Below are 27,905 nucleotides of genomic sequence, written 5' to 3'. Positions count from 1 at the left end.
AACGTTCCTAGAGGCACGATTCCGCTTTGGAAGACCTAACGTATCCTTGAAGCGCGGAGTCATCACTATAAAGAAGCCGCGAGGACCAACTTATAAAATTAGGGAGATGTCGGAGCTTAATGCCATCGTTAGAGGTGCGCCATGTGGAGGTAGCGTGCTCTATGGGCCAGATCCAGCGGGTGCCGAGGCGGGACCTTCATCAACCGCGCAGCTTGCAGCCGAGCGGTCAACCAACGCTGCAGTGGAGCCCGTAGCAGGGACGTCGAGCTAAGCTGTAGCAGATGACGCTACACCACACTAGTTCCGGCAACTTCGTGAACGAATAAGAGGTTTTGTACGCTATTCATAGTAGATATATGCTATAGATAGTTAGTAATTTAATTAACTAACCATACGCGTATAAGTTAAATCACAAACTGATTTGATTGATTAGATTCCGCAAGTCTACCTACACCTAGTCACTCCATGTCCCTTGTTTGTTTGCATTGACTTTGAATATCATCATTATTACAATCTAATATTAATATGAATAATGAATTTATTAGTATATATACTTACATAATAATACTCATATGAGTAACTAGTACTGTAACTAACTAGGTAAATGAAATTTCGTAAATAGTCCATAAATATGTAGTAATGGAGACGGCACATATATGTTCTTAGGATGGTTCTTAGATTATTTTGTTGTTTACAATGTTCCATTGGTTCTTTATGCGTTATTATTTACTTTGATAGAAGTAGTACACAATTATTACGATTATTTCATTAACTATTTAATTAAATATTAACTACATATCTTATAACAACATAGGCTACGATTTTGTTGTAAGGAGGTAATGTCTGATTACAAATAATTGATAATAATTATACTTATATAATTAAATAAAGCTAATCTACGTAAATAATCTACACGTGAATGTTAGCAAATTAAATTCAATGTTATTCAATACCATACGGCCCTAAACTAAATTTCATAATAAACTTTATGGAGAAAATAAGGTCCAAGGAAGATTGATACTTACATTAGGTACCTACTTAGTATATATTTGCATGGCTACCGTTGTTGCATGGCGTTTCTAGCAGGACATTATCTTGTACTGTAATTCGAAGTTAGGAACCTTTGCGTTACATTTACCGCCTTATTGACAAACGTGGAGTGCCTTAGTCCGACTAGTTAATCCATGCTTTGTCTCTTTCAATCCATTATAAAACTACCTGTCAACGAGCAAGACAAAACATGGATTAACTAAGCACTTCCAGCTAACACCAGAGTAATTAATATAGGGGTAAATGCAAAGCAAATGATCCAATTCCGACACAATGGCGCACATGGAAGAGAAACTATGCAACAACTTATATTTTAAGTCGTTATCCGTCTTCCTCAGATCTGCTACTTAAGAATAATAATTATAAATAACAAACAAACGCCGGCGATTCGTGAATCGTATGATAAATTTCTAAATAAGTTACAGAGATACAAATTAAGTATAAAAGTCAAAGTACAGATTGGCTCGCCTGAAATTACTCAATTCCTATAAAATCAGAAATATGAACCAAACTATAGACTCCTAGCCGATATTTGGCTAAGGTGCGCGGCGGCTAGTTTAATTAACCACCCTACTGTGCAGGACTTTGTTTATTATAAGTGTGTGCATACAGACTACTATAATCTCTATTACCTCACCCTAATAGCCCGGGAGATCGGTATATGATACGACCAGGAAAACTTCAGGACCTGTGAAATCAAAAAACTCATCGTTCACATCTCACTTAAAAAAATAATTTACCTTATTTGTTGACTTAGATATTCATGGCTTTATAATAATATGTATAGAGATCATAGGTAGCTACTTGCGGTAAAAGCAAAACATAAATATTTTTAATATAAATTGCGTGGAACTTTAGAATGCGAATCAAAAACCGGGATTAGGGCGGAGACGCGAAGGTGTCGATTGTTAACGAAATATTCGGTATTCCGTTTTATCGATGTGTACTTTTATTGATACAGTGATCCTTTGAATTAGGTCAGGTGGTATTGCTTACTTATATCGGCTTGTAATCAACGCTACTTTTTCAATGCATAGTAAATATGTCACAAGCCAGTCGACACATAAACCTACATAATCATTTACCTGTCTTCTTCATCTACAGTCCTTTTTCTTATATTATTAGGAATACTTTGGACTTTGCTACAATATATATTTTTTAAGATAAAGTGTAACTCTGTAAAATCTCTTCCAAAATGATTTAGTACCGGTACAGCGTTTAGTCTTCTGTCCACATTCCACCTATTATTTGACTCAGACCTTATGTTTGTCCATCGCACATAATACATTTCAGTTAAGAGTAAGACTTACTTTCAAGTGTAATATTAACTATTATTAATTTACCCTAGACTCAAGCGACCGAGAATAGCCGACGCGCGGATTTGGCTGAAACTTGACCGTTACTGTAACCGGTTTCTTATTAGTATTTTATACCTATTCACATTCTTTATTTTAAATTCGACCATTAACAGTATTGTGTCTATAGAAACAATTACTTACCTAGTTTGAAAACAATGCTGGTATTTGGATTCTACAATAATAATTGGGTAAGTGCAGTAGAGGTACCTAGTATAAATGAGTTAGTTTTAATGACTCTCGGCACTTATTCGCAAACACACACAAAACGCACGATCCATGCATAATATTATTAAGCATAAGATACAAACGACATCTAACATAAATATTTGCTTAGTTCGCTTGTTATTGGACATTTCTTAATAAACCGATTTATCGATTAATCGATACATCGATTGGACATGACAGAAACAGCGTGCATCCCTACGTGACAACTGGCAGCGGAGGCAGGGCGAGCGCGGCGCGACGGCGGCGCGGGTGGCGGCGGCGGCGGACGCGCACCGGGATCTCATCCTTGTTAGTTGTTGGCTTGTTGTATTTTATTCTGTTCGTAGCTCTCTGTCCCGACGAACGTCCCAGCCATACATCCCTATTGTAATACTCAATGTTTTATTGTAACAAAGCCAGTTTTTAACAAACTAACATATTATGCCAATATGTTAGTAAAAACTCAGTCATTCTTTGCCCGGTCTATAGACGATCAGTTTTGTTGTGTGAACGAGTGTTATAAATAAATAATAATAGCGACGAACAGCAGAATTTTAAGAAAATTGCTACAGTAACCACCTAATATGAATCTAGTGACCCGTTTATTTTTTCTTAACATTATTTACATTATTGATGGAGCTGCACCCGATGTCAAGGTAATATTTTTTTATTTTTTTTTTATATAACGAACTGTCTGAATTAAACTCCTAATTAATTTACAGAACTTAGCTGTGTTATAATTGAATAAATTAGATACTTGTCTTTTTTTTACTATTTTACTGCTATATTTTTAGTACATTCAAGTAAAACAAAGTGGTACTAAATCATATTTTTTGTTAATAAATAAAAATATTGACGATATTAAAAGGGAGGTCCTTTTATATAACGTCAATAATGTTAATTAAGTGCAAAGCAGTAGTTAAGTAACGTAGAGTAAGAGAGCTTCCTTATCGTATCACCGAATGAACGTTTAATTACGAAGCTCTCGCGTGAAATGTTTGATATTATTGTGTTTATAGGCAGGAGTACGACTGACCGATAAATAATTAAATATAGCGTTAACAAATGTTTTCGAATACGTATGTATTCGTAGACAGCCGTAATCAAGCACAAAAATTTAAATATGCTGCGGTGGAAATGTAAACTCTTAACTTTTAACTCTTCTAAGTAGGTACATTAAAATATTCGTCTCTACACTCTCTACAGTTGAGTTTAAAGCCTATCAGTGGGTTATACGAGCCCACGGATAAATTGTAGGGTTCCCCCATAGGCAACGGGATAAACGATCGGGTGACAAACGATTTTGCCGTTATCACCATGGCAGCCAGCCGGACTGGCGACTACCACAGTTGGCACTTATACGACTTTATTATACGCCGACCAGAAATGTACAAATGCACTAGAATATTTGCATTTAATTATAGAGATAAAATAATAATTAATTTGTTGGACTTCCACAACTTGTTCAACTCATTATGTATTGAATTAATAATTTAGAAGTAACGAATACAGGGCTCTACATTTTGACGTTGTTTACAATCATATCTTATAAGACTTGGCGTTAATTAATTCGATAAGTTGTTGAGCGGATTATTTTAAATTAAAATATTGTACTAAGCTTGGTCTCGAAAATCAGAGCTCTGATTCTCAAGACGTTTAACGTGTATTAAATTATCTGTTTTACTCGTATAAATACAATTTTTGTGACGCTGCAATGAAATGGTACGTAAAATCATATAAATGCCACAAATTTTAGAGATAATTAATAGATTAAATTTGGTAGGTGTGTCTTTGTGCAGTTACGATAGATTGTAGAACTTTTTTGCTAGCCTAACGGCCTGCTCTAATTATTTCATATCAACATGTCACCAGGTAAGACTACCATAGCGTATTAATGACATTATTTATCAGCACTCATTCATAATGCACTGGAAAATACACAGCTAAGTAACTTATATTCAGAATGTATATAAGTAGTTGTCAGTCATTATAATAGCTGAGAGCCAAAGTAAGTACACATAAATAGTCTATTAACGAGACTATTTTACGTAACAAGAAGCACCAACTTATTTACTTAAAAAGCGGTAAAATACACCATGCACGATGCTCAAGCTAGTGAGAGGAAGGCACAATAATCCGCAATAAATCATGGTAAGTAACTTAGAGATTTGCACAGGCACGTTGCGTTATTAAAATGTCAGCCTCTATAAAATTTCATTGTTCCCTTATACTTGTTGCAAGCTGCAAGAAACGATTGTGCTACGCACGCATACGTTAAATAACTTAGAAATTAGGTATTATGTATAGAACATCTATGTAATGGTGAGTACCTACATATACTTACGTAAGCTAAAAGTATCGTATGCCTTATATCTGTCCTAATCGTCAATGAGCTCATAAGCAAAACCTTCATTATCAGAATAAGAAAAATGCCTACATCGCTTCGTTCATAGCAAATTATTCTGTACTATCCAATATCCATACCCATGACAAGAATAAATGTAAATGGTCCATTTTTCACGCAAAATCAGCTGAGCCGATTTCAATAAAATCTAGTCAAAGTAGCATACAATTAGCGTAGTAACTTAATAGGTAATAGTCATTTTAGAACTTTTGAATTAATTTGTTAATTATTCTATCTTACTCAGATTGGTAAGACTGGCAGTAAGATATTATTAATGATTAAAAAAATATAATTATCTATTATCTCAAAGTCACGTCACTGCACTGCTGAGCGATTGCTTACCTAATTATTTTGAGCAATAGTAAATAATAGGCACATGCATCCTTAATAATAGGTATATATTAGTATTAGATTAATCTAACATTAGATTTTTGTAGCCAGAGACATGCAATACTGGCTAATGTTCTTTCAACAACCCTATGTTTCCTCGCATCCATACATCATGTCACACAAAATGAGATAATAGAGAGAAATAAATATTTTTTGGATATAAAATAAATCACAAATCACAATGCTTAGAACATAAATCGGTACCCTTAGAATATCAATAATATCACCTCGTGATATAATTAATATTAGTAAAAACTAGTTTAATTATACAACTAACTATTTGTTTCGTCACTATGCGATCGTGTATCGAGACAATAATTATGAATCTTATCTCCAGTAGAAAACGAATCTAACAAAACTGCAATAATTAATATTTAACAAAGCCATAAAATGAATTTTCAAAATAATTTTCAATGTTTGAGAATCAAAGGTGCGTGTTACAAGGTATTTTATGGCATACGTTACACGGGTTTAATAATAGACAAACATTAAAAGCAGATTGATGCTTGCTATTTTGACAGTTCATCATTGGCTATGACGTAGCAACCAATACCGAAACGTCACTGCGGCGTTGTAACACTGTTATCAAAGATGTTTATCTGCCGATAAGTTCAGATTGAAGTACATTTGTTTATATTTAGTTTATTAGAGTGTCTTCTGTTAATGGTAAGGTAAGTATTGTATTAAGATTTTCGTCTTACGCTCTTTACGTTCGGAAATGAATGTAAACACGGTGTATCTACAGAAAATATTTCGTTTAATTTATTGTACCTGTGTGGTTTTGCGCTAAATTAAATAAATAATTGATTTAGCGGTTTAACTAGGAGCTTACTTTGAAACCGCTCTACATTTTATTATCATTATCGCGAGAAACACCGATGAAATAAAGTAGGTACACTAAAAAGTAAAGGATCGTTTAAGGAAGTATTCGTGAAAATTGTTTAATAATTAGATAAAAAATACCATGAGATTTCTCATTTACCAACGGTACACTTTCGCGTCTCTGCACCGGCTTTAGACTTTTAACAAATATTTGTTTTAGCATTTAAACCAAATAAAAGTCAGTCTCAATTATTCCGTGTAGGTACGGAATAATTGAGACTGACTTTTATTTGGTAACTTAACTTTTCCGTAACTATGCAATTAAACATATTTATGCGACAATAAATTGTACTATTTTTGCCAACATGCTAATTTAATTTTAAAACAATGAAAACAATCTTGGGTACAAAATGTATTTATATAAATTGTATCGTTATACGAGTAAAACTATTGAATAACAATAAATTCAATGTTTCCGAGTACTTACTCGTATTGTTAAGTCGCTATTGTTTTGATTCGAGGAAATAACTGGCACAGAAGAATCAGGTTTATTTTTACACACTTTAGGTTACAAAGAACGGTATTTGGTCACCACAATAAATAATTGAAATAAGTAGAGTCTATGACAGTACAGTGAATTTGGCATGTAGACGCCAATAGTTCTTGAAAAAATATTTTTTTTACGTTTACGATTTAGTTATATGTATGTAACAAAATATTCATTAAAAATTAAAAGTAAGTTTAGTACATTACGAAGTTTATGCCACCGAGGAAGCCGCGGGTAATTACCAGCCCATTAGACATAAATTGTAACAAAGTTTAGTTGACATAGCACGTATCATTTAAACATATATCACAAATATTCCACTACATTTGTATTGCTTCCATCGTTTCCTTTTGAACGCTACGAAAAATAACATGCCGGAGGTTTTTATGCCTCTAATGAATCTTAAATATATTTTATTTGAAACATTCGATATAAATATTTGATAAACAATAGACAGGGTCATTTATAAAGAAAGGTAGAGTCACGGGGTCAGGCTATATTGTTTTCATCATTTACTGAACACGAGTGGTGAGAAAACATAAAGTTACCTTTGTCAGTAATTTGTATGGAACAATAAGACATTTGATCATTGTACCATCTCATATTGCTCTACGATTTACCTCTAAGAGGAATCGTAATGAACACAGTAAACATAAAAAAATACTTAATACGTTACATTATATTCAACATCAACTTTTGGATTAACTCTACGAGAATTTGAATAATACATCAATCTCTTAAATATCTCTGAAAGAAGTCGTAACGTTCTACTACTACTCTACTTTTCGAGCATTTAAATAGGGCTAATTGGTTGTCGTTCATGTTATTATTTAAAGAGTTCCACGTCGAGTATACAAAGCAATGAGAGTTGCAACGCTCGCGTGGCGGCGTGCGAGACAAACGCGGCGAATGCGCGGCGTGCGGTGTGCGGCACCGACGGCCGCACTTACCCTTCGCGATGTCAACTCATGATAGCACAGTGCTCCGGAGAACCAGTCGCCGTCGCCAGAAAAGGACCCTGCGTTGGTAAGTTACCTAACTACCTCGATACTACGCATTCGCTCAAAGAACAAGACTTCTGTTTCTATCTATAATTTTGCTACACCACTAACCGATAGCCACAAAGGTTCTCATTCATACCACCATGTCTCACCTAGCTCAATATACAATATAATATATGTCCCCCATGACTATATTGGAATGAAAAGGCTCTTTGTTAAACTTGACCTTGCATTTACAATCGTCCTTTATGAAGTCATGGAAACTTGTTAGCTCTATATACGAATACATGCAATCGTTTAGCAACGTTGTCCAGGGCGATAGCTCCGGCTGTTTGTTACTCAATCAGTGCATGTCTACTATTGTCTACAGAACTGATTTGGATGACAAATTACTTACAGCAGTGATAGAATTTTTTTTGAAATAGATACTCTAACTAATAAGCTTAGCTTAGGTAAAGATATTTATGTGCAATTTCAAACTGCTACTATCCTCCTTAATTGATTAACAATCTATAATGCAGATTTGTATTTACCCGTTCAGGATGGCTGTTGCAAGAATTGCCTATCAAGTATGTACATTTCTACAATAAAGTTAATTTGTAGAAAGTAGTTAACAAGATTGCGTTTTACAGACGGGCAGTCTTCGTGTTTGATAGCGTTGCGCTACGCGTTAAACGCACAGAGCGGCATGTGGTCAGCCTACGTGCCGAGGTGTCGCGCTGATGGCACCTATGCCGCAGTGCAATGCGCCAGTGCTGGAGCTGCTGCCGGCTGCTGGTGCGTCACTCCTGACGGCAAACCACTCCCTGACACTTCGGTCAGAAACGGCCGCCCAGACTGCACCAGAACCGGTAAGACATGGTCAAAGTCTCTTCTAAAGCTCTGCTTACTAGTTTGATAGCTGTAACATTCTTATAAGTACTAACCGTAAACATCATTTCGACAACCTATTTTTATTTCTTGAAATTATGCATATCCTCTGTTTTTCTGTACCTCTGTTTTTGTACTAGTACCTCGTTCACGAAGCTGCATAAACATCAAGTTACTTTACCGCCAATGTTGCTAAATTATCCACATTTGGCAGTTGCGTGTTACTGACATATTAGAACCGGGTCTGGTATTTAGTTTTTGTCAGTGAAGATTGTCAAACAGCTAATGTTGCTTCGTTTGCGAATAAAACAATCTTGATGCCAATAAAGCCATGCGAATAATATGAATACTTGCAAATCTATACCGAAATCTCTCTGAAATGAGGGTTATAGCTTTCCTGAACAGGTAACTTTCAGTAAAGCACGTTTATTAATTAATTTTTTGTAGAATTCGCCGGTAGTGCCTGGTACTCTTGGTCACATTTTTATTTCGTAAAGTTCTGCTGATTTATTATATTCACTTCGTTTGTCGGTGTCTATATTTGCTAAGCGAATTGTCATAATCATTCATTTTAATCAATTTGAAAAAATAATCATATATATTACATTCAATCAAAATAAATCATTCGTGAATGAGTATGATCGGAACAGTGGTGGGACGTAATCCTAGTGAATAAATCTCAGTAAACGTTGTTGTAGGCGATGCAACACTCATGATGATTTATATGTTACAATTATTCATTGGAAGTTCAAAAGTATTGAGATGACTTCTAGGTAGTCTATGTTGAGAGAGATCTTATACCCGGATTCCAGTAATCGAGACATCTGTTTTATCTAACGTACAAACTAAATTCTGTGGATATACATCAGACGTGGTTTGTAAACAGATATCCAGATGAAAGCACTGTTTACATTACGCTAGAGCGGCTTTTGGAAGAACCCATCGATAAGTCTCACGTACATATTATTATCATAAACACAGTGAACGCACCCAATTCTTTAAAAATGCTTATAAACAGATTACTGCTGCGTGGTGTAAACATTGTGCTGATTCACATAAAATACAGCGGGCCATTAAACTAATTATGCATAGGTTACTGGACTTGAAATGTAAACAAACAACAAATTACGTAATCGTGAAAGTGAACAGAAATAGTTTATTAAAAAATCTAACTTATTAAAATTACATGTGTGAAGTGTGAACATTATATTAAAGTATAAAACGTTCAATTGTGAGTGATGGTCGTCTCAATAGTACATTGTAATTGAAGTATATTGGCGTTGATATCTGTCGTCGTACCTACTCGTCGTGTTCACGTAAACACTGAAGAGGACTTGTAGACGGAGCCGGTCCGGAGCCAAGTGTCTGCAAGTCCCCGACCTAATCACAGATGCACAATGTTACGTACATTATGTCTGTGGACATTACACCGGCGCACAGACATGAGCCAACGCGAGGCTATATTCTACCGTCAATGATTACTTTTATTACACTACGTCAAGTTTTCAAGCTTTCCCTTTAATCCAGTCATTCAATTCAACCATAGGTGTCAAGTTCATTGACCTAGAAATAGTCAAATAACATACCTTTGTTTTTTAACCAGACTTCCACCTTCTATAACTAGAAAGGAAATAGAGGAGTCTTTTAACAATATAACATTAATCAGCAAAATAAAACCAACTATATTGCATTTGAAAAACATTTTGACCTAATGTAGAGTCAATTGACCATTTGTTTGGACACTCATTCAAGTCCCTAAACAGCTAAGAATACAAACTGTTAATAATTCCAGCAAAATGTTCACTTTAAGCAATGTTTTATGAAGCGGCGCCAAGATTTTACGCGCATTTTCAATTGAAAAATGTTTAGAATAATTGTTTGTTTGCCTGAGAGATAGAGTGCAGAACCCAATGATGATACGTTGATGTATAAATACGGTGTTTATGTAAGCGTTGCACGTCGCTATACATATTTATGTACATTTGTATTTTGTGATTAGAATGCAATTATCTTTGGCGCCGTGTGATCAGTTAAACATTTATGCTCCAGGCTTTCCTTATAAATACATTCGGTGTACTCGTTTTAGCATCAACGTTACTATTTATGTCTGCTATTGTAATTAATTATACATTAGACTAGTTTATGTGTGTTAAAATAAATATTTTCAAATATTTTCGGGGTTCGGACGTCATTGAGAACGGTCAAAGTGTACGGAATGTTTTAACGTGAGTCACGTATCAGATAGAGTTCATTTGTTTTTCATAAACCTCCTAGAACATTCCTAAATATCTTGAGGTTAACCATAAGTTGTCAGAAGTTCGGCATTTACTCAGAAATTTTGCGGTGAGAGAGCATTTGTCAAGAGTGTAGATTCCGCCTAACTGTTCGTCTCGCACATGATCACTCGCACGTCTAGAGACGTTCTGTCCATAACTCTTTAATTCATTTGCTTGCTGTTGAATATCGATTCAAGTGAAAAAGAAACCTCTCGTCACGGTTGACAGCTCGGTATTATTCGATTTGATTAAATGCCTAAGTCTTTTCATTAGCGTCAAGTAAGTTATCAGCACTTGTATACTTTAATGGGAGCTATATTGGTTCTTAAGTTATTTTTCTATGCTCTTACAATAAACTTTATTATCGTCATAATAATTAACTGATATCTAATAAATGAACAAATCAGTACAATTTACCAAATAAAAAATTTTTTGCTCAATACAAGAAATGTCAACTATTTTCGGCGACGGAGCGCATAACGTTTCCTATCAAGCTTTTGTTAGGTGTCTATTGTTCTATATTTATTTCTTGGGACCCTAGTATTGTGGTATTTCCTATATGTATGTTAACTCAAAATTAAAGGGGTCAGGGGCCCGAAGAGGCGGAAGGCAGCAATCTCAGCTTGTTTACTAGACAGTTACCTATTATCGAATCAAACGGCATTGATACTGACCAGCTGCTACGCATTCAGTGTTCCTGGTCGCTCGTTAGTGTTCAATGTATCGCTAATACTCTGATACCCTTCTAAAATATTATATCCTATCAATCCGAGCTATTTTCGTCTGAACATTGCGCGATGGAAAGTTAGAAAACCAATTACGACTCGTGCAAAGTCTATCACGTATTTAATGTCCATTAATTGTCGATTGAAGTATGTTGTTACCTAAAGCACCTTATTTAAACAATAAATACCTAAATAACATAAGGGTGGATCTGTTCTTGAATATATTTGTCACCCGGATCCTGTTCCTGCTGTACTTACTGTAGACATCATAAGTTAATTGAGAGACGTTAACCGCGTTTATCAGATGTAGTACTGTTATCTGCATATTATGCTGAGTAAACTGTCTGTAGGTAAATTTTAAAATCAAATACCTTAGTATCATCCGTCTACCAAACATTTATTTGAAGCATGATCAAACAGAACAAGTATTTTGCGCATGTATCCTGAATGCAATAAAAACCAGTCTAAGTCAATTAAGAGGATGGATTTGCTCGGTTTTCTGATTTTAATCTGATTGTATCAAAACCGGCTCGGAACTGAGTCTAACAGACGGACTAAAAGAGTTAAATTGTACCGCAAAATATCTAGATGGGAATTAAGGAAAAATATGCTTTGAAAGTAAATTGGATTTTAAATAAACCACGGTGATGGGGGTATCGCCCATGGCATTAACTACGGGTGAACTCATTAAGTATCTACTCGTATTGCGTCAGCTCTTTTTAAACGTTTTAATATCGAGCATAGGACTTTAATACCCTTCAGACAAAGGGTCATCCTACGCAGGGCATCGCCCGCTATTCGGCTAACCGCTCGCTTCCTCATACAAGTATGCACCTTGTAACCTCTAACTGGCGATATGATCCGCGACTATCGACTGCTAGTGAAACTTTAGAAGAGAGAGTGTAGTAAACGAGGCAAACGTTGCGGTCGCTACTACAAATTTATTGTGGTCAGACATTTGTATCGGCGGATTGTATTCCTTCCAGTTTTGCCTCTTAATTACTCAGACATGTGTATCTAATACGAGTGGTTTTCCACAGTAGGCACATTAAGTGAGTAAGTTTGAAGTAGAGCACACGAGTTGACATTATGACGTGCGTAAGTGTTACACTAATGAGTCAGCAACGGCACTGTGTGACTGCCCCCAGTTTTTGATTGCGTAACTGAATCTTAGCCTGGTAGTCATTTAATTTTTTGATGACGAAACTGGTACATGCATCTTTAGTTAGAGTTCTGTCACCTCTATATATGTTATGCTAATAGGTTTTGTTATCTAAATTGTACAGCGAGCTGTCTTCAAAATATCGATGACAACTAATTCTGTCGAATAATTTATTTAATCTCAAAATAATTAGTATACTTTTTGACGCATTAGTAACCTACCTACTTCTTTTAGATGGAACGTCGTATTAAGTATGTAATAAAGAATGTTCACAAATTCTTGGATGCACCGGAAATTATAGAATTCCAGATTGTTATAACTCACAAAGTCTGCGTAGATACATCTGTTTCATATAAAATGAGTCAGGACCTGAATTTATTTAAAAGAGCTAACATGGAACGATTTTTGTTATAAAAATAAACTCAGGTAAAAAAGTTGGCGTGAGTCAATATCTTTAGACCTGCGTTGACTTGATTTTGCACTTAATTCTATTAAGGAATGTGGACTGATGATAAAAAACAACTATGTTTCCAAATATTGTGTACCAAATCATATGCTGATGTATTTTGTGCCGACCTTTTTAATCAAACGTTTGGATATTCGGACAGTTTTGTTTATGTTATCTGCATTTAAATTAATCCTTCTTGATTTTTATGTTTGGTTTAGCCACGGGTTTTTTGTGCGAAATTCGCCGGTTATGGTTCAATTGATTTCACTCTTTAACGAATACGTACCTACAATTTAATGTTATAGTATGAGTAGAAAACCAATTTAGTCCTAATTGTTATGTTTCAATTATAAAAAGAGATACCTAAATGATAATGACATGTTTTCAAAACTTGATAACGTTTCATTAATTAGATGCATTGCCGTACAAAGTATTTTTCGATAAAGTTATGCACAGTATAAAATGTATTGTAAAAGTATTGGTTGAATAAAAATAATACATCGATCCCGATCGATAAATTTCCCTAACTAAAGGCACTTAGCATTCTTGTTAGGTGCGGCTGCATCGCGATTCGCATCCGTAATAACTTAGCCGTATGAAACCTGACCGTAAGTGGTAATATGAAATGGCGCCATAAAAGCAAAACCTTCTTGGAATACCTACACGACTTGTCGGTTATTTTTAATCTGTACTCCATTAGTTATAACTTATTGTACGGGGTCATTGTTTTTCTAGTCGTTAGTTAGCGGTTATAATAACATAACATTATTATGATATCTCTATTACGACCAGCAGATTTATTATTTTATTCAAGCTATTAAACTTTATTATCATTTAAAACTAAAACAATGGTCTTATGTAAAAATAACATACCTAATTATAATAAAAAGAAAGTTAGTTATCTCATGTCTTAATAAATATAGTTTAACAAAGATCTGTTTAAAATACCTGGCAGCTCCGCCATTACTCATATATCAACGTCGATATCTTAATGTTCGTGTTTCTCAGCACCTAGTCGTAAATATCGTAACACGTACTCTCGTCTTCCGATCCACTATAAAAGGTTTAATTTAAACCACTCATCTTTCTCGCCCATCAATTACTATAATGCTTCATTTATGACGTGTCGACCAGTAACTCGATGACTAAGTGAAGAATTATCACAAACGGCGTGCTATTGACTAATTGAAGTTTGTCCCTCGGTTCAGTTAATAGTCGATATAATTTCATCGGCCTGACGAAGTCCATTTACGTAGTTTTAGTTGGTTGTTTTACTTGCCGATTACTAATATAATTGGTCCCTTGCGGTGGCGCCTATGTTGGTCAGGCAATTAAACATTTACAGCCACTCATGTTGACCCGATATTAACATGGGTATGCACATTTTGAAATCATGAATAAGACCGGATGCTGTGTGCTTTCTAACAGCTGCGTGTAGTATTATAGCCTAAAAGTGCAGGCATAAGGGTTGAGCTCGAAAATAATTGATCGAATTTTATTTTGGTTGTCACCTTAACCTAGGTCTTGGTCTAGGACTTATTCATATTTTGCTCTACTAATTCATTTATTAAATTATTTAGTCTTAAGTAAGAACAGGCTTACCTTTGTGGAGAGAAAATAGAAATAAATCCAGTATTATTTATTTTTATTATATTTAGGTAAACGATTCATGTCACTCGTGCGTGACATGAATGGTTTACCTTAATATGAATAAGTAACAGAGTTTTTAAACACTGCATTAAACATGAATCTACAATCTACATTAAGCATGCTGGTACGCTCTAGTAAAGTAAAAAAAATGGTCAAACGCTACTTCGTAAAGTGGTCTCTACATTCGAAACAGAGACAAACCTTCGAGTGGTTTTCTAAGAAACAGCGGTCCGCGTCAGACAGCACGACGCCGATCACAATGGGGTCCACTTTTTTTTGTCATTCAAAGGTAAAGAGAACTCGTCTCGAGCCGGAGACGATAGAAAAAAAAAACGTTCCAGAGATCATTTGAGAGCTTTGTTGAAGATCGCCCGCACCTTTGATGTTTTATGTTTAGCTACGGAGCTTACCTGTGCGCGATGATGAAGTCGTTAAGAAAGAGTTAAAAGAATAGACCGGTTCGTTTGTAACACAGTAACTAACTAATAACACTTAAAGATTAATAGTTTTTAATAAGCGGACGTTATTTTTAATGTAACAGTTTAATTGGGGTGTGAACGGAGCAACACTTTTTTTTCTAATTGCAGTGTTTAGCTACTTTTTTAGGAATTAAAAGTTCTGTGGAATTTTGCCGTTGTGTGAGAATTTTATCTCATGTTCCGACCACGTTTATGGGTCTTTATAATGTTACAATCTGGCGGAACATTTGGGTGTGGCGCCGATGTGTCTGACGGGACCAAACCCGGTTTTTGGTTTACTTTTTTTACGAAACCCTACGCCGACGGCAGCAACAAATACTGTAAGGTTTTATAGGGTACCGTGGCGTAGGAGATATCTCTTTGCTAGCACATGCTTAGATATTTGATTGTGTTTCCTATTATTGGCGAAAACATATCAGTAGCATTGAAGTAATGGTTTCCGATTTAAAATATGGTATCGGGACTGACATTAAACTTTAGTACCGCAGTGAAATATAAGCTCTACCACACTCACACTCACAGTTTTGTTCCACTGTGTGTAGCTAATCAACAGATTGAATCAGAAACGTTAAGCTTTTGGCCTTTACTCACTACAAAGGATTCATTTTATCTGGAATAAGTACAGTTCAATCACAGACGCGAAGCGAGTAGTATACCTATCTATGTATTTATGTATTTTATTACAACAAGAACCACTGCATTCCTTTGCTTGCTTTTTTATATAGCGCTCTACTTTATGTAATGTTTTAACACATAATTGTTGGTTTTAAGTAATTGGATTGTTTACTAGTTGCAGTAAATATTTCCATTCCAATGCACTTTAATTACTAACATGAAATAAATTATTTATATATTTTTTTTACTTGACAGCTTATAATGAAAAAGCCGTTCTTGTCAAAGTTGCTTACGTAGTTATAATTATTAATGATTTGTGCTATTATAAACCTTTAACGAACACGTCTTATTAGACTTTACATAACTACAGTAGGTGAAATATCTTTTCATTAACCTATGCGATTTTATATGCCGAAGCGAATTTACTTATTTAGAAATTTTAGCTGACAAGTAGTAATGAATGAATAATAGAAGTCATTAATACTCAAATCGATTTCTGATTGCAATAAGTTGATATCTCAACTTGTAAGGCTTTTGACCTGTTGCTAAATTAATCTATACTTAATATTATAAAGCTTAATAAAATAAATATAAAGAGTTTGGTTGTTTGTTTGTTTGAACGCGATAATATCAGGAACTACTATAGGCTAAGGCTATATATCATCACGCTACGACCAATAGGAGCAGAGTACCAGTAAAAAATGTTACAAAAACTGGGAAAATTTTGACCCATTCTCTCTTATGTGACGCAAGCGAAGTTGCGCGGGTCAGCTAGTAGATTATATCTAACTAGTCACTTGCGGTACTTATATTTAATTAATAATGCTAGTAGCTATATTTTAAACAGGTCATTTTATTTGGTGTCATTTGTTCCTCTAATGATTAATCTGCAACTCAGATAGGTTTTAATAACGCGGAACCTTATTCCATTTACTAATCCTTGGTCACAGGATTTTAAAGTTCTCGTCAAATGGCTCTATCGGCGGACTGTACTGTTATTTAACCATTGGTATAGCGACGCGTGTACCTACATCTTTATGAACTTTGTTTGGCTTGCATTGAGCGATTGTTGCTGCAGCGATCAATGATAACGACGTCAAAGTATCTTGTTAGATTTTTAAACAATCATCTGAGAAATTATAATTTTAATGGGGCATAATAGTAAGCTTGATTCTCGTTTAAGTAAAAGCCCTAATGCGTCGCTACATTGAAGCGCTGATTACTGCATGCGTATTCTCAGATATAATTCAGCGCGTGCGTGCATAACTCACTTACTGAAACGTATATTTATTTTGTGACTGATGTGTGTTTATCATTGCTTGCAGGTAAATCCCACACGAGGCGGCGCTCCTCCGTCCGCGGTCAACGCAATAAAAGAAGTAAGAATTGATAATCGTAATTATTCGTGTTTTTGTTATTCATAATACAGTGAGATCATGGCTTCGTTTGCAAATTTGAATTTGCCACTCTTGAGAAAATAATACACTAATAACTAGTACTTATTATATATTATGTAGGTACTTAGATGTTTAATTAGTTGGCGTGTTTATTATAGGTATAGAGGTATGTTCTTGTAGTCTAACTTAGATGATGCTGAGATAAAATGTGGTTACATAACAAGTCGAAAGATAAGATAATTATACTAATAATATACTCAGCCGTGACTTGAATCAAAACGCAGACCGAGCTACCTACATAATAATAATACACGTGGATGTGTGTCTTCGTTTAGTAGCCCATTTTATGATCTTGAAGAACCTTATCTTTGGCGTCTGCAAATTATGTAGGTAGCCCTTAGTGACTGTAGTGGTTATGTGTGATTGTATTGTTAATGATCTTAAATCAACGTTCTTAGTTATGAGATATCATAAAGTGACACAACTACAGAGGTACGTTCCAAACACATATGAAATACCAAAACAACTGTCTGGCATTTGTTGTGAACACGACCTAACTATCCTAAGTATTGAATACTCTCCGAGTCCTTATGGAGAAAAAGCAAAAGCATTTAACATTCAGAGCTATACGTCTTGAAATCTTGCCAAAACAAACTTGAAGAAAAATTCACTAAAGCAAATTTTAAATTGTAACGTAACAATGTTTCTAGCGTGTACGAGGACCGATCGTGCTCAATTCAACAGTAACCTGATCAAGATCTTCACTGGGGAGTACGAGAGGGCCCGGTCAGAGGCAGCCGGCAACGCGGAACCAAGGACTGTTGCCGATTGGAAGTTTAGGGAGCTCGACCGAGACAGGAGCGACGCGCTGCAAAAGTCTGAGTACAGGGGACTCAGACGACTAATCAAAAAGGTATCATTTCGTATTTTATACTTTCTGGTGATATAGTACAGAGAAAATAATTTTGTTTGAGCCATTTATAAACATAACTGCAAGTTTGGCGCAGTGGTTAACGTGGTCACCTCGCCGCAGTAACCGTAGCGCCGCGTGTGTGTGTTCGAATCCACCCGTGACCAATATATGTGTATGAGCTCGAGTATGTAGTTGTTAATTTTCGGTTTTCGTATGTTCTTCAGTGATTTGGTTACTATAATACATACAAGCTTTGTTTAGTGTGGAATCAAACTACCGTGTATGAGTTGGCAAATGATATTTACCTACTTTTTATTTTGCACTGTTAAATACTCTTGGATCACGGGACTTCAAAGGATTAGTAAAGGTAAGTCAAACACTTATAGTAACAAATTTGGATCATTGACGGTAGCATCACAGATCGCGTCTGACAAACGTACATTTGCCACACCGCCTGTGTCTTTAATTAAATCTCTTGCACTGCAATGAGAGGTAGTCTTAGGATCCGACCAAACAATTTTATTCTAAAATTGTCACAGTAATAAAACGCCATGTTTCTGAATGACCGATTGAATAGATTCGTAAGGTCTCTATTAATCTGTCGACAATGGCTAAAATAATTTTATCTTTGCCCAGCTTTTTTCCTGACTTATAAACTGAAAAGGAAAATAATATTACACGAACTTCTGTCAAAAGTTAAGGATCATGCTACGATATTTCAGGTGGTAAAACCAAAGAGGTGTGCTCGCGCGTGGGCCCGCGGCTGTGACGGCGATGGCGACGGAGACATCGCTCACGAGGAGTGGGTCGCGTGCCTGCTCGTCAACCCGGAGCCGCCCGCACCGGACTGTGAGTACCTTTGTGGGCATGCTGCAATGACACACTACATACAGCCGAATTATAGAAAAGACTTATTTTATCGATTTAGTTAATAAAACTAAAATGAGTGACTGACAGATGCCTGCGATACGCTTAGGAAGCTAAAAGTTGGTATCTTTAGTCCTTGAGGAATGTAAGAGCACTAAGAGTGTTCATGTAATGCCTGCGAACAAGATTAAGAAAACTTTCAAACAAAACGGCATTCACGCGGGCAGCAGTTGTCCCACGAGAGTACAAATATCTATGAATGATCAAAAATTAACCAAATAACCTATTTTTTACTTTTACTGTTCAATGCACTTGGCGACCTTTGTCGCTGCTACTCTATTTCAAGGCTAGAAGAAAGCTACGGACCCAAATAGAGTCATGTGATTTATCAATGGCCGGCGAATCACGTGCCACTCGGGTCATTGCCTGAAGGAATTCATTTTATCAGTAAAAACTCATGGCAAATGTCCTTGTGAGGCGTCATAGTCGCGTTGATTTTGATTGCTCGTTACTTGTGTATAAAAAAAAGTTACCGCCACTATTTATTTGTAGCTCAGTAAATGCTAGGTCTATATTAAACAAGTTTCTAATTTACTCGAACATTTCAATGAATTATACTATTTATTTAATTAGGACACCGAACTACCGCTTCATGGAGGCAAATTAAGATCATTTACTTAGCATATTAGATGAATAAAGTATATTCGATGAATAAGAGAGTGTCCTATTTATTAACGTGTATATTCATATTTACGTATATTTTAAACTAGTTCACTGTCGCAACTTCGTTTGCATCACTTTATTCATGAAAAATCCCGTCAATCCTGATCTCGCAGAAATTCCTTAATAAAAAGAACGTTGCGTTTGAACACCAGGTACATTTAGTATGGAAGAAACTCTTTTACAACGGACACAAAGTACAACCAGATCCGAAACAACTATTTGAAAATCATTCAAATATTTGTTCCGTGTACGAAACGAACCCGCGACCTCCTGACGCACTAGTGTAGTACCTTTACTCAAGTTCGTTTGTTTCTTAACACCTCTCAATTCTTATTTTGTATATATCTTCAATGTACAGACATACTTTTTTCACTGTTTTATTATATGTATAGATTATGAATTCCGCAGACAATTTATTGACTTGAACTTAACGGTCGTTGTCGAGACTAGTTAGTTTTACGGTGCTTGTGGCGCCAAACATCAACATAACATCGTTCATTTACGATTCACCTCGTTTACGCACAATATCTTCTGTTTTAATGATATCATGATAATAATACGTTAAATATAAATATTTTGAATTTTATATGAATACGTTTATTGTTCTGATGTCCTGTTTACCTAGTTCTTATGTTTCGGATACAAAAATGTAAAAATAAATTTAACCCATTAGTGTCCCACTGCTGGGCAAGGGTCTCCTCCCGTAATGAGGGAGGGGTTAGGCCTTGAGTCCACCTCGCTGGCCAAGTGCGGGTTGGGGACTTTGCATGCCCTCAATAAATGTTTTTTAAACAAATTTTAGGCATGCAAGGTTTCCTCACGATGTTTTCCTTTACCGTTGGAGCATGTGATAATTATTTCTAATACACACATAACTTCGAAAAGTCATTGGTGTGTTGCCTCGGGTTCGAACCTGCGACCACTTGCGTGGGAGGTGTCAACTTATACCAATCGGCTATCACTGCTCTTAACAAAAATGTATATGTAAATATTTGTATGTACCTATTGTAAATATTTTAATTTTGTATTAGGTTTTTGTTATGATTAAAGTCGTATTTCATAGCTATAAACTTAGTAATTGGAGTGTAAAAATGATTGTAAATAATTTCTCATTATTATCAGCCAAAAAACATATATAATATGTGTATTGTGTATATAGTTCTAACTAGCTGACCCGCGCAACTTCGCTTGCGTCACATAAGAGAATGGGTCAAATTTTTCCCCGTTTTTGTAACATTTTTACTGGTACTCTGCTCCTACTGGTCGTAGCGTGATGATATATAGCCTATAGCCTTCCTCGATAAATGGACTATCTAACGCTAAAATAATTTTTCAAATCAGACCAGTAGTTCCTGAGATTTGCGCGTTCAAACAAACAAACTCTTCACCTTTATAATATTATATTAGTATAGATAAGTATTCATGATGTATAAATCTATGAATGATATGCCAAAAAGGCGAACCTTTAGCAGCTAGTCTTATTCAACCCTTAACATAGAGCCACATGGCATTTAAATTATTATGCTCTTCAAAAAACCTAAGTCTAACGTACTCAGCCTTTACATTTCAAGTAGAAAACAAGCATTTTTTTAATGCGTCTGTGCCGACTCTTTATGAATCAGTATACAGGGTATCCGTCTCTTATCTTTAAATCGTGAGACTGGCATTATTACCTAATGTCACTTGACAAAATCGCCTTTACTTTTAGCTAATCAAAATACCAAATGAAATTAACAACATCATATAACCTTTATAATTTTATGTGCATGGAATGTTTTAAATTGTGCTTTTACACATTTGCGGCAATCATACAAAGGCAATTGATATGTGAATATTACTTAAATTATTGACTTAGGTATCCTGCAACGACTGCCTTATTTCTCCTATGAATGCCATCAGCTCAATCGGTCATTATTAAAAGTTTGGACTCGATCATCATAAAGCGTAAGAACTCTTCTTCAAACTGACAGGAACTAATACAGGAATTAATATCGACCTTATTAGATATTCATAATTGTAAAATGATTGTCGTATTTTATCAGTTTACGAGTCATAAAATAATGATAGTGTCCTTTGAGCTGAGCTTGACGCCTATTAACTATATTTGTCTGTGAATGTGTGTGCAAACATAATAATAATATATAGTCTCTCTCCGTTTCTTCATGTCGTTGAACGCAGACGATGACAGCGGTCCGGAAGCCGAGCCCGACTACAACGAGGAGGAACCGCCCCCTGACCCGAGCGCAGGTGACCAAACTTCAACATTAAAACCCTCGCTAGATCAATACACCAACTACTTTTAACGTCTATTCACTCGTAACGACGGGAGAGCAAAGCAAATTCCGATAACATCGAAATCAAGTCTAATACACATTGTATTAAGATTTATTTTCGCACAGATCGTCTTTCGATACTAACAAATCGTGATATGCAAAAATAAGTCTTAATTTATTGAATTAAAATAAAACTTTGAGTGTCATCAGAATTTGTGTTGCTTTTCGCGCTGGTGAATAGGCGCTAAGGGAGAATAAACGGCGGGGGCACGAGTTCCCCTCACACAACAAAATAAACCGGTGACACAGCTGTACACGAGGTCAAGGTCAGACAGGCCTGTGCAATGATACCTACACGGCCCTTTGAGTAATCCAGACAGACGACTTGTAAATAAACACGTAATAAGTTTTTTCAGTCGGAAGCAAGGAAATAGTGTCACTATATCTTTGACCATCTCTGATGAACATTTTCTGTTCTTTGTATATTTTATCAGTTTCCTAACCTTTCAAATGGAGAAATAAGACACGATGGAGACTGTTCATGTATTATCTACTATCTATCTCAGAAACCACTACCGTTAGCAACGTTGCATGTTGTTTCACTGAACTAAATAAAAGTGGAAATACACGTATGTGTGATACACAAACCTGTTACTAACTTAGCTTTGTTCATATGTAACAATCAGTAACATAATAAATAATACACAAACGCGATGTTTTCAAATCTTATACACTTGCTGTCTTACTAATAAACGTCGTTTAAGCTCTAATTAGTTATACAGTGTTAGTCTTTTTTACTAATATTTCGTTTGAGAATACTTTATTAACACGTGTTTCGGAAAGCACGTTAAATTGTAGAGGTTTTATAGGCAGTCGCTACAAGTAAAATATTGGATTCAGCTGCATCCGGTGAGACTGGAAGGCGACTCCAACATAATTGGAAGAAAGGCTAGACTGATAGATTGACTGTTTTAAAATGCGTATAAGAAATTTGCTAAAGAGAACTCCCTTAGGGAACCCATCCGCGTGTATTTATTGCACTGATATATTTACTTTCCACAGTACTACCCGGAATAGTGAGGAACTCGTTTGCACCAGACGGCTCTGATGCTGAATCGAGGAGAGAGGACGAAGCTAACGATTGTCTGACAGACAGACAAGCAGTTTTAGATGAACAGGTTAGATAACGTTTATATATTTATCTTTTTTTCTAACATGACATCTGTTACATGTGCAGATGTAAGCAAAAATGTATGAAATACTGGGTTTGTTAAGTGTGTTTCGCCTTTTCCAAAATGAGTGTATTAAGGGCGAGCTTAGTGCACGGCATGTTATCAAACAAAATTAAAGATTATTATTACTTGGCTGACTCGGGAATAGAACCTCGTGAGCTGCAATCATATAATGCAACAATTATAATGAAAAACTATCACAAAAATTGTTTCCAAGTACTTTTATAAGCATATCTTGCCCCCGATGTCAGCATGATATGCATTATGGCCACATTAAGGTCACAAGGGGCAAAGAGAAAACAGGGGTGACGTTAAAAATTAAACTAAACCGAAGCTGTTGAAAGGTTCAGAGTCAATGGTACTATTTACAAAGCACAAAGCCATATTGTCTGGTATTCACTGCAAAATACCATACTGCTCGGACCAGTTGGACAACATCTACACTATTCATACTTTTGTTCAAACTAAAGAATAACCAGCAAGTTGAAAAGAACATTACAGCTGCAGAAAAAACTCGTTACATTTAAAATCATAACAAGACGAGTTAACTTAAAAAGCAATCTTATCATGTTAATCATTAAGTATATATTCGTTTATCAGAAGGCGGGTGGTGCTGCCCTCTATGTGCCGGAGTGTACGGGCGACGGCCGGTACGCAAGGGCTCAGTGCTACCGGTCCACGGGCTATTGTTGGTGCGTACATCAAGACACCGGCAAACCAATACCAGGCTCTTCGGTCAAGGACAGACGTCCTGACTGCGATGCTGCTCCACAACATGCCAGCCCTATGAGAGGTACGTCGTCATAATAATAATATTTTCCACTTTCAAGTACGAGTTATGGCCCCCATAGCCAGTTTCGCTCATCGGTCAGTAAACGATCTGTGAGTAAAGCAAACCTTGGTGCGGTCATTCCATAGATGGGTGACCCCCAAAGTGGTATCTGAACCGGGCGCCTCCGTGCTTCGGAGGTCACGTTAAGAGTCGGTCCCGGTTGTTGTCAATTAAGATAACAGTCGTTAAATCATGTCAAAGGCCTTCGGGCGGCTTGGACAACCTTGACACTAGGTTGACCACTAACCATAAAACACCCCTTATGAGTTTGCCCGCTTCTACTATTCCGATTAGGAAATATATTTTTAAGATTAACAGTGAACCCAATAGATTTTTAATCCATCCAACAACTATTTAATTTTACAAAAACATACAATATTCCGATACGCTACCCTTACAAATCGGACCGCTGATAGCTCAGACAACTATAGTTTATTATAATATACTTACATTAAATGAAATCTGGTAACTACTGTTTTTTATAATATACTTACTTATAGTAAATGAAATTGCTTTTCTAGGTTGTCCGGAGCCAATGAAGAGCAACTTTCTTCGTGATCTGATGGGCTTCTTCATATCCAAGATGACCACATCCATCAACGGCACTGGACCAGGGTACCGTTCACTATTATAACCTTTCCAACCATTTAAAACTACCCTACTCAGATACCAGAACATTGCATTCACTCAAAGTGTCAATTAATCATTATCATGTGCACCATTTCGATTGCATCCGTGGCGTAGTGGTTCAGGACATTACCATTGCGTCGGGAAGTCGTGGGTTTGATTCCCACTCGGAACAATTGAATTGTTTGTGCGATCCACAAATAAATTCTGGATCGGACACAAGAGCAATTCTTAATGCTCCAAAAAAATACTTAATTTCTTTTTTTTTATCACATTAGTGTTCTGCTGCTGGAAAAGAGTTTCCTCGAGCTGTTATGCAGGGACTAGGCCTTGAGTCAGTTTAGTATCATCATATAATCATTTTCATTATTATATCCAGGGATATGGTGAAATGGGGAGCTTCAAAAGAAGAGCAAGCAGCTACATGGACATACGTGATGTTAGACAAGGACAAAAACAAGGCCTTGGAGCGTCGAGAGTGGAAGGCGTTCCACCAGTTGATATCGAATGTGGAGCCTCTGCGACGTTGTGGACGCAAGCTGCCGAGGTATTGTGACGTCAACCATGACACCAAGATTAGTATTACCGAGTGGATGGCCTGTCTTGAAGTCACGCAGGGATCACACACTCACACAAGTATGTATCGCACTTTTTTTGCTATGTTACTTACAGTTCAGATAGCTTTACGTTCAGATATTTTTTCCTGTAGGTATAAATAATTCAATTGAATTTACTTTTTCATCATCTGTGTTTCCTCTAGGCGCGCATACACGCGGGAGATAGAAACTTAACAACGACATCTGCCCTCTTCTCCTACGTCTCTCGTATGTTTTGCCTCCCTGTTAACACAAAGTAATTTTGTCTGGTCTACACAAAGCAATTTAGCGTTATAGAAAAATTCGACAGTCAGAACTTTAGACCCCACATAAACTCCTGGATCACGTTTTCAAGGAGGGGGTCTACTGGGCTCCTTTTCAGTTGTTAAATGTATCTCACCATACCTCTGATGAAAAAATGTGAACCGAGCATAATATCATAATATGTTATTATGATCTCTTTATACAAAAATATTCATTAAAGTCTAAAACATACTTTATTTGTTTACAGCTGAAGCAACGAAGGCTCCAGCTAACCCGAGACGAAAGGGTCCCAATCCCTTGGAGTCGTTCCTAAAAGCTGACGACTAATTCTCTATTTGTGTTTAAAGGACCTTTATCCGTGCCAGTGTTAGTGATAAGAGACAGTCCAGTGCAGTGCTGAGGAGAGACTATAAGGCTTTGGAACAATGAACGTTACTCACTAAATTATATAGTAACATCCGAGTACAGAACCTTCCCTCAACTTTAAGTAAATACTTGAGAAAACTTACTTTACTTTAAGCATTCTGCTGTGTTTGTCACTTTGACGGTTACAGAGACAAAAATACTTTTGTGCATCACTTAAAATTGAATGATGTTTCCGAATTCGGACGTAAGACTAATATCATTCGCAGAACTAAAGAGTTGAACTCACTTGTTTCCAAATGGGAATTTTGACGTACCATATATTATATTTATAGGTACCCACATCAATGATCTGTAGCTGTAAAGGAGATATTTCATGCCCAAAATTGTTTAGTTAATTTAGTTGTCGTAATCATATAATATATGTATGTATTTAACCTTTTATAAATTGTTATTGTGTTTAGTAGGCATCTATTTTACGCACATGCATTTGATTTTAATCAGAAACTATTCTTCGGCTGTCGATTGTTTATTTTATATTTTTGATAATCTATGATGGCTCCATGAGCCGTCCACTCCCTAAATATAGACTAAGCGACGGCCGACGCCAATTCTAAGGGGCTATTGGCAAACTAATGGGTATTTTCTTATTGCATAGAAAAATCGTGTGCGCCGTGTCTAACGAATAAGTGCTTTTAACGTTCGCTGCAGTATTCTACGCCTTAAAATAGCTATTAATATGAGTTTCTAAAAGATTCTCAAACATAGATTAGTAGGTATAGTTTTAAGTAATTATTATTATAATTTATTAAAGTGAACACATACATTTTGACTGTCACTAGTCTAAACTTGTAAGTATTTCCACCCGATTGATGATGTATAAAATCAGAAATAGGTCTAAAGTGCCTTGTATCCGTTGTACTTACAACGGATTGAAAATGTTGTCCGGCTATACGATGTATGACCATATTTTCAACATATATACAATTTTAAAACAGTCAAATTATGAATAGTAGGAAATGAACTTCCTACAAATACATGTGAAAATTATCTACCGAATATGTTTCGAACAGCAATATTAAACAAGTTGTATTGTCTACTGATTTATGTAATTATGTTATTTATATAGCTAATTTAATGATGTATTATGTACATAAAACAATTTTTACGTGGTTAGTTATATACTTTGTTTTAAGTTTCATTTTTCCTTAACATTGACAAACATATTTGGATCTGAGTCATTTAGTATCTTGTATGTAGCGTAAAATTAAAGGTACATAATGACGCGTTTTTTTACATAAAGATTCAATGAAATATTAGCAAAACACACATGAATGGAGTTCTTCAAAAACGATCGGAGCTTTTTATAATTTCACTATCCACCCAATTACCTAAAAATTGGGTGGATAGTGAAATTATAAATCAGATATAACTCACCAATATAAAAGAAAATCGTAACAAATAATAAAAGAGCAGCTTTATATACTTTAAAGTCGAAAGTTAAATTTGATATCATAGCAGCCATTTAGCCACATAACATTGCTTTCTCTACTCATGTCTTGGCATATTATACAATCTAGCATTTTATAGTGTAGGGTATGAATCCAAATATTCCTACCCTATTTGTGTTTAATTTATGTATCTTAAAGTTTAAATAGTCAGTGTCAATTGTAAGGACTATGTGATATTTTTCTTCATTACTATTGCTGAATAAAATGAATTGATAATATATTTTTGAAGTTGTTATTTTACATTATACCTACCGACTTATATAATGCCCATTGTTGCGCAAGTGTCTATTTTGGGGGTTTGAACCA

General features: G+C 35.8%; 1 protein-coding gene across 6 annotated transcripts; it reads left to right on the top strand.

Annotated features, from left to right (window-relative positions):
• The first annotated feature begins 62 nt into the window (after nucleotides 1–62).
• Nucleotides 63–27,819, top strand: magu (SPARC related modular calcium binding-like protein magu). Of its 6 annotated transcripts, none has more exons than XM_076134622.1 (12): nucleotides 63–329; nucleotides 7,612–7,801; nucleotides 8,409–8,627; nucleotides 17,327–17,380; nucleotides 18,109–18,311; nucleotides 19,034–19,160; nucleotides 22,047–22,148; nucleotides 23,237–23,352; nucleotides 24,007–24,199; nucleotides 24,760–24,853; nucleotides 25,245–25,501; nucleotides 25,973–27,819. In XM_076134622.1, exons 2-12 carry the CDS (start codon nucleotides 7,744–7,746, stop codon nucleotides 26,050–26,052), a joined length of 1,503 nt encoding a protein of 500 aa, XP_075990737.1. In that variant the 5' UTR covers nucleotides 63–329; nucleotides 7,612–7,743; the 3' UTR covers nucleotides 26,053–27,819. The 6 variants fall into 6 exon arrangements, with proteins under 6 accessions (XP_075990737.1, XP_075990733.1, XP_075990731.1 ...); XM_076134618.1 differs by lacking the exon at nucleotides 63–329 and adding an exon at nucleotides 2,844–3,268 and having other exon boundaries at nucleotides 22,080–22,148; nucleotides 23,252–23,352; XM_076134616.1 differs by lacking the exon at nucleotides 63–329 and adding an exon at nucleotides 2,844–3,268 and having other exon boundaries at nucleotides 23,252–23,352.
• The last annotated feature ends 86 nt before the right edge of the window (nucleotides 27,820–27,905 follow it).

The sequence above is a fragment of the Anticarsia gemmatalis genome, chromosome Z, assembly GCF_050436995.1.
Source record: "Anticarsia gemmatalis isolate Benzon Research Colony breed Stoneville strain chromosome Z, ilAntGemm2 primary, whole genome shotgun sequence".
NCBI classification, from domain to species: domain Eukaryota; kingdom Metazoa; phylum Arthropoda; class Insecta; order Lepidoptera; family Erebidae; genus Anticarsia; species Anticarsia gemmatalis.
Note: the sequence above shows the minus strand (reverse complement) of the source record. Positions and strands in the feature narration are given on the sequence as shown.

Bases quoted from the DNA above. Each gene is read 5' to 3' on its own strand.
- magu (XM_076134615.1), top strand. From the start codon at position 3,197: ATGAATCTAGTGACCCGTTTATTTTTTCTTAACATTATTTACATTATT. The intron at 17,381-18,108 runs GTAAGAATTGAT...CAATGTTTCTAG, and splicing joins CGGTCAACGCAATAAAAGAA to CGTGTACGAGGACCGATCGT. The intron at 24,200-24,759 runs GTACGTCGTCAT...TTGCTTTTCTAG, and splicing joins ACATGCCAGCCCTATGAGAG to GTTGTCCGGAGCCAATGAAG.